The sequence below is a fragment of the Musca autumnalis genome, unplaced genomic scaffold (genome assembly GCF_047663935.1).
Source record: "Musca autumnalis isolate F117 unplaced genomic scaffold, ASM4766393v1 scaffold_4, whole genome shotgun sequence".
In the NCBI taxonomy this organism is placed as follows: Eukaryota; Metazoa; Arthropoda; class Insecta; order Diptera; family Muscidae; genus Musca; species Musca autumnalis.
The window spans coordinates 141977792-141985033 of record NW_027411977.1 but is presented as its reverse complement, the minus strand read 5'-3'; the positions used below and the strand labels follow the sequence as shown (position 1 = coordinate 141985033).

The following is a 7242-nucleotide window of genomic DNA, read 5'->3' as shown; positions in this document are numbered from 1 at the left end:
CGCATCTGAATGATTAAGGAAACGAACGTGAAAAGATCGAAGTGAGTGTGGAATTAAATCAGTGTTCACCAGCAACAGCAAATTCAACCGCTACGTTTGTGTTGGGCACACACACGAGATTATCTATCCCTCTCTAGATAAACATCGTGTGCGTTAATTCATTGCTAAAACAAAGAAGATGATCGGTGGTGAGAGTAACGTTCAAACTCACCACAATTGAGATTGTGTGTGTTCACACAGACACGGCTCGCGAGCCCAGTGGTGATTAACATTGAATTAAATGAAGAAAATTAATTATACAAATGAAAGGAATTATTGTTCTGTTCCAGAACTGCAAGAATTTACTAACTTTTACTATTTTTTCCGATAACATAAGGGAAAAAATGTTATCATAGTAAAAAATAGTAGCTTCTTGCAGGTTCTGGAACAGAGCATATATGTACGGCTGGAACTGTAGCTTTGTTCCCGTACTTTTTAATAGTAAAACTCGTAAAAGAGAAGAGAGAAAATTTGTTGTCAAACAAAAGTTTTTTCATAAAGTTCGGGAACGCAAAAATGGAAAAAACGTCAAAAAAGCTGGAACAAATGTCAAAGTCGGCGTACCAGCCAATCAGACGCCGGTATCCATGTTACTATTTTTTACACGCTCAAATTTGTCGAGTAAAAAGTTTTTAAAGAGAGCGTCATTCAGCGCCATTTTTGTTTAAAGAGAAGTGAACATTTTACAACTTTTTTGTGTACGGGAAGGGGTTTTCGGGTAAAATATGTAAAAGTCGTAAAAATTGTAAAAACTTTTTAGTTGTGCAACAGAGCTTGTATGAACTAAAGGAACTATATAAATGCAAGAGTCGGATATAGTTCCAATAGTTCCTTGGAACTAGTTCATTCCGGAACTACACAACTCTATCTTTTGGAGGAATCGTGTTTGTTTATTGTTTAAGACATAACAAAAATGAATAGTTTAAATATTCCAACCGATTTTGGTCCAGATTCCGGCGGCAGAGTAAAAGGTCTGACCATAGTTAAACCCATTGTTTATGGGAATATCGCCCGCTCGTTTGGTAAGAAGCGTGAAGAAGATGGACACACTCATCAGTGGAAAGTTTATGTTAAGCCGTTTCATAACGAGGATATGAGTGTTTATGTGAAGAAAGTCCATTTCAAATTGCACGAAAGTTATGCCAATCCGAATCGTATTGTCACCAAGCCACCGTACGAGATAACTGAAACCGGATGGGGTGAATTTGAAGTTGTCATCAAGATTTATTTTCATGATCCCACAGAGAGACCAGTTACTTGCTATCACATTTTAAAACTTTTTCAATCACCGATTGTGGATGGTGAACTTTCGGCAACTACAATGGATCCCAAGAAGGGATTGGTATCAGAATCATATGAGGAGATTGTATTCCAAGAGCCTACCCAGCTAATGCAACATTTCCTAATGAATGTTCAACCATTGACGAATGGACCCTACACCCATGATACTGACTGTAAGTGAATGCAACCAATATATCTATATGCTCTGTTCCAGAAAAATAGAACAAATAAGTAGATTCTTGCAGTACTGGAACAGACCAATATAGTATGTATTTCTTTTATTTATATTAAAAAGTTTATTTTTTACAGTTGAAATTAAAAAACAAAAGACTTTGGAGAATATCATTGACGTAAAGCAAAAGGTGAAAGGAGAAATAAATACGCTAAAGGATAAGCTGAAATTGGCAAGAGAGACTATAGCAAAATTCAAGACTGAATTGGCAAAAGTGCAAAAGCCGCCCAATGCCTAACAAATCGAAATTTATATACAGAAATATACAATTAGTTTAATGTAATTTAGTTTTATATTTATATAAATTAAGTTGTGTGTAACAATATACTGTTATGCATGACTATCCATAAATTGTAAATCAGAAAGTAATAGCAGCGTATTTGGCAGAGGGCGGGGTTGGGGAGATAGAATTGTAATTGCTTGTCGTTCCATGTCAACATCCGTTCTGAAAGTATACAAGGTGTGTTCAGTTATGTTTACCCACAAAACTACATACCTTAGTTGTTTACTTACACACAAACAAATCCCGCCACATTTGTGCCAATTACATCGTCCTCATTGGATTCTGCGAAACTCACGGCCAAAATATGATGTAGGAGTGAGGCAGAAGGTGTAACTGCTACCAATTTGGTTTTGTTGTCTTCGGCCTGTTTGTTAATGGAAAATGTAAGAACATAAGTAATTTTTTTTTTCCATATTAAGGCGAATGTCTTTTTATAGTGATATTTTAATTAAGAGGTGAGGTACATTGAAAAATTAAAAATAACAGATAAAGGTTTTCCGGGACATAAGGACATTTAAGATAAAGTTCAGCTATTGAACCCCAAACCTTCTGTGTAAAAGGCGGTTGCAACTGTACCACGACGGCAATCAATACCAATAGAATTTACCGTGGGCATACATACATTCCACGGCCATCAATTTCGGACGAATATTCTCACATATGATTCATTTAACAACTACCTTATCCCATCAATCCCACGGCAGCGGCTGTTTCGGCCAGAGGCTGCCAACCCAGCATTAAATGCAACAACAACCTTATCCCATTGACAACTTACCTTCATACCAATTGGCATACAAGAATCCGGCAAGGGAGGAGCTCCAATTTTATACAGTTTTAAATCGGCGAATTTCACTTCAAACGAGAATGGATAGAAAGGTGTTTTTGAACCATAAAAATATTCCTTTATGCGTTGATCTCTCGCTTCTGCTCGCTGCTCTTTACTTCGTTCTACAACGCCTCCACTCTTTGGTAGCAAAACCACTCGTACAAATGATGGCATATCTCGCAAGAGTTCATTGTATAGCCGTTCCTGATCAAGAACAAACACGGCATTTACCTCAAAGGCTTGTGCTGTGTGGGCCAGAATAGCATATCCGTCTCCTTTAACCCATCCACAGGTGTTTATAATAATTCCTGAATGTTTTGCTAGAAACAAACACAAATCATATGATTATGAACACGTTTCTTAATTTGCTGCAACTTGAATTTCATCAAAATACCTCAAACTGGTTATGCTTACTCTTCTTGTTAACATTCATTGATTCCAAAGTCACTTCGGCCATTTTACTAACCACCGCCTTGTATAATGTATTATTTCCCGAAGGAGTTTTATAACCAAAATGATACACCAAAGGTGCTGTCATTGAAAGGCCCTCTTCAATGCTGGCCGGTCTCTCAACTAAAATGGTGCCAATTGTGCCGGGAATCGAAAGAGCTCCCTGTCCCACATCTGTATCGGCATACAATGGCCGTCGACCGAGGCGCACAGCATAGTTAAGTAAAATCCGACATAATGTACTTTTGCCCACATCCATGGGCCCTACAACCATTGCAATAGGGCCACGTTCGTCTTTTTCCTCTGCTTGGGTCCTTAGCTGCTCCAATGCTGCATGACAATTCAGGTATTGGACCATTGGAGTCTCCTTGGAAATGTAACTAACATCTGTTTTACCCCACACATGTAAAACGCAGCCTTGATATGTGAATATAGCAACTTTGGCTCCAACTGCAAAGTTGTACTTCTTTTTCTTAACCAATTCTGTGCCAAACATCTCAGCAAAGCCTGAAAATAGCTGACCATACAACGCATCATTAGAAACATTTCAAAGCGCGTCATTGTTCCATCTTACCATCACTTGTACTTTTGCATCTTTATCTTCTATTTCGAAACGTAGCTCCGAATCAGTGTCCAATGTGTATTCAGTGTAGTCTTTAGACTCCTCCGTCATGTTAAACAAAAATAAATGTAAAAAAACTAAAAACGTTGACCAAAGATGCTCCAAACCAACAGAATGAGAAGAAAGCGAAACGCCGACTGCAAACGAGGCAAGGAAAAATCAGCTGTTTCAGAAATCAAAACAAGTTCAAACGAACGATTCATTGATAAGAGCACATGAACTAGGTTTAATTATTGATTGGGCTCTGTGTATTTCTGTGAAGTACTTACGCAAAATGTCAACAAAAGCCTGGGCATTTCCATCGGCTACCAAAAAAACATTTTTCTGTTACTTGTCGTGAATTATTTGAAACATAACTGATTTGGAATCCAACATAATAAAAGCTTTACGATAGCGATCAAAACGATAGTCTGATAATCGATAGTTTGCCAGCTCTACACTGAACTACGAACCATCATTTCATGGTGAGTTGTGGTGAGTTGTGGGGATCATATGTGTAAGTAACTTATAGTGATTGGCAATTTCTCAAGAAGAAGAACTTAATTTTATCTTTTCTCTCATTCCACTCTCATTCTAAATATTTTGATTTGGCTGCTTTATTTAATTATTTACTACTTACTCTACGTCGCTTAAAAACGTGATTTTGTTTTTATTTGGATTTATACTTTACCAAGTAAGTTAGTTAACTTAAACTTTATGACTTAAGACGGGTTTAGGTGCGACCTCCAGATTTTTCTGAAATGTTACCACAGGCAGACAGGTATCGTCTGGGGGAAGTCCATATATCTCTGGAACTATAGACTTCCCCCAGACGATATATATTTTTGTGTTCAAGACAACATGTGGTAAAAATTAAAAATTTCAAAAAAAAAAAAAAAGAATCGGGAGGTCGCACCTGTTCCCGTCTTGTTCCAACTCTATTGAGACTTCTTATATCGATGACATTCTATAAAATGGTGCATAAAATCTATAAAAATAGTTGACACTCTCTGCTTACAGAATGGACACACAAATACAACCGCTCCAAGAATATTTAACAAATATGGTAGTGCCGGATAAAAGGCCAAACATCGACATAAATCCGGAACATATAACCATGTTGCACGGCACTAAAAGTAAAAAGCAATTGAGTCGAAAGAAAAGGGCAACGAAATCATCAACTCTTACCAGACGGGAATATGCACAGATGGGCCTACACACATTACCCACCCGTCAAATGAAATATGCGGACGCCCAGCCATTACACAGACTATGGAGGGGTTATATGAAAGAGCACTTGGGGCTCAACGAAGGAGATCAAGTACCACATGTTCATCAACCTGGTTACGATGCCTTTAGTAAACTATTGGTTAAGACTGATTTGCATGGTTCCAAAATGTCAGTTATCCAATCGAAATGTTCAACACTTGTCGGAATATCGGGCATTGTTGTTATGGATACGAAGAATGTACTGAAAATTCTTGGAAAGGATGATCACCTAAGAACTGTGCCAAAAAGTGAATGTGTCTTTAGCATGAAATTTGGTAATATGAATTTTATAATATTCGGAAAGCATCTATGTATTAGGCCAGCTGAACGCTCTGTTAAGAAAATAAAGAATTACATTGAACCATTTGATTGTTAACAAAAAAAAAAACTGTTGTTTTCTTTTACTATAGGATGGATTTGAAAACGCAAAATAATCCAATTTGGAGGTATTAGAAATATAAGTTTCATATTAAAGGATAATGCCAAGAAGACCTTCCTTGAAACCTGGTGATAACTTTTGTGTTAGCCGGAACGCTGTGAATCTGTATGTAAAATCCAAACATTTTGGGGCAATCATGAATATATCCCTCAGAATATTCCGCAAAAGCAAAATAATTTTAAAAAATCAGTATTTTCAAACGTTGAAAAATCATTAGAATCACTAAGAATGGAATAAATAAATAAAAAAAATATTTTCGCCGAATCGACAAAAATATTCCCTTTGGTGAAAGAAAACAAATTCCGCACGGAATTTTTATTAATGATTGCCCTGTATAACAAAAGAAGTCTTACAATAATGGGGGTTAAATCCCTACTCGCTATTAGATATCATAGAATTGGCATAAGTTGAATGTTGGCACTGGGTTCGGACCACGGTTGTGCAATTCTGTAACTCATTTTTTGTTTACCGACAAAAATCGGTATATGGCAAAAACCAAAAATTCTTTGCAATTCCATTTGAAAAAATTAAAAATTTTTTTTTGCTAGCACACCTACAATTTTTGGCATAGAGGTTAAGAAAAAAATTCTGGTTTCAAATCAGTTCGATGCGCGCAAAAGTTATAGCGGTTTTTATTCTCATATAAAGAAAAAATATTTAAAAATATCTTATTTGTTGTTATGAGAAAATGTATGCATAAAAAAATGATACACTAGTATCATATTGAAGTATTCTGCGAGTCTTTCTTTGGGCATATGTCTATAAAATGTAAGGTTAAGCCAGAAATCAGAAGGGAGCATAACAAACTTGTTGGCTTCAACCCATTTTTACCTATTTTTCTACATTGATGCCAACACAGCTTCCACGTTAATTAATTTCAATTGTCGACCTTATAAGATTCCTCCTAAAACACTTCATTTTAAAGAATTTCAATCATACTATATAGAATGTGTTAACAGTTCGCGAATTCTGAGTGGGTGAAACTCGGATTCATCGAATGTAAAACATTTTTGGTTTTCGCCATATACATAGGGCGGAAATCCATAATTCTCGATATATAGGATATAAATTTAACTTAAGGACTCTTCATATATTGTTATGAAATTATGCAAACAAAATTTTCGTTTAAAGACATACCTGTGGTAAAAATCAGTCAGGTCGATCCGAATCCAGTCCAAACATTTAACCTATTCTAAAAAATCTTTTCAGGTACATACTATGAGACTCAGACTAGAAGTCATACCCTAGCTGGAGGTAACCTAGGGTGGACTTGTGACAGACACTTGAAAATAAGACACAATTGTCCAAACGATCAAGCGCGCAAAGGTCTGCGTCAATTCTGATTAACGGAGCAATAAAACACACCTTTCAGACTGCTTTGAACGTGATCCTGGATATCCCAGTCGGGAACGTGGGGGGTTTCACAGTTTGGAAATGCAAAGGTCTTCATTTAATTGACTCGATAAGTTGCCCGGACCGAAGTTGTACCAGAATTGCCTGAAAATTTACAGCGGAAATTGCGGGAAGATATTGATTTAGGACTTTACTGCATCTATAGCTTCAGAGACCGACTGTTGATGTATGGTTTTCATGGAGTTTGTTATCGACAATCGATTGACATGTGATAGAATGACGTCTTGGATGCCATCACGATAGCACCTGAAGGATGTGTCGGGGAGCTCCATAATAGTGTAATGTCTGAGATTCCCGTATGAACTGACTAGTCAGTGTGGTGGGTTGCGGTGGGTTTCGCAAGATAAAGGTTGAACAAAATGGGTGAAAGTGTCCCGTCTTGCGGAACTTCTATTTGTATCTTGCGATT

The 7242-nt window shown here is 37.0% G+C and overlaps 3 protein-coding genes across 4 annotated transcripts; 2 read left to right on the top strand and 1 right to left on the bottom strand.

Annotated features, from left to right (window-relative positions):
- The first annotated feature begins 810 nt into the window (after positions 1 to 810).
- Gas41 (YEATS domain-containing protein 4 Gas41) lies at positions 811 to 1917 on the top strand. Its single transcript, XM_073982657.1, has 2 exons — positions 811 to 1493; positions 1630 to 1917. The coding sequence occupies exons 1-2, from the start codon at positions 953 to 955 to the stop codon at positions 1788 to 1790; spliced, it is 702 nt and encodes a 233-aa protein (XP_073838758.1). The 5' UTR covers positions 811 to 952; the 3' UTR covers positions 1791 to 1917.
- On the bottom strand, positions 1822 to 3920 carry cbc (protein CLP1 homolog). The gene is made up of 5 exons (XM_073982656.1): positions 3686 to 3920; positions 3076 to 3628; positions 2611 to 2981; positions 2066 to 2199; positions 1822 to 1997 (listed from the first exon to the last, which is right to left on the bottom strand). The coding sequence occupies exons 1-5, from the start codon at positions 3782 to 3784 to the stop codon at positions 1883 to 1885; spliced, it is 1272 nt and encodes a 423-aa protein (XP_073838757.1). The 5' UTR covers positions 3785 to 3920; the 3' UTR covers positions 1822 to 1882.
- A 337-nt stretch (positions 3921 to 4257) lies between these two features.
- Positions 4258 to 5357, top strand: Pop4 (ribonuclease P/MRP subunit POP4). 2 transcript variants are annotated; one of them, XM_073982658.1, is made up of 2 exons: positions 4258 to 4406; positions 4733 to 5357. In XM_073982658.1, exon 2 carries the CDS (start codon positions 4734 to 4736, stop codon positions 5355 to 5357), a length of 624 nt encoding a protein of 207 aa, XP_073838759.1. In that variant the 5' UTR covers positions 4258 to 4406; position 4733. The 2 variants fall into 2 exon arrangements, with proteins under 2 accessions (XP_073838759.1, XP_073838760.1); XM_073982659.1 differs by having other exon boundaries at positions 4713 to 5357.
- Positions 5358 to 7242: the final 1885 nt, after the last annotated feature.

Excerpts from the sequence above, each read along its gene's own strand:
- Gas41 (XM_073982657.1), top strand. The coding sequence starts at position 953 with ATGAATAGTTTAAATATTCCAACCGATTTTGGTCCAGATTCCGGCGGC. Across the intron at positions 1,494-1,629 it reads CTACACCCATGATACTGACT|TTGAAATTAAAAAACAAAAG; the intron begins GTAAGTGAATGC and ends TATTTTTTACAG.
- cbc (XM_073982656.1), bottom strand. The coding sequence starts at position 3,784 with ATGACGGAGGAGTCTAAAGACTACACTGAATACACATTGGACACTGAT. Across the intron at positions 3,629-3,685 it reads ATGCAAAAGTACAAGTGATG|CTATTTTCAGGCTTTGCTGA; the intron begins GTAAGATGGAAC and ends TTGTATGGTCAG. Across the intron at positions 2,200-2,610 it reads GTATGCCAATTGGTATGAAG|GCCGAAGACAACAAAACCAA; the intron begins GTAAGTTGTCAA and ends ATTAACAAACAG.
- Pop4 (XM_073982658.1), top strand. The coding sequence starts at position 4,734 with ATGGACACACAAATACAACCGCTCCAAGAATATTTAACAAATATGGTA.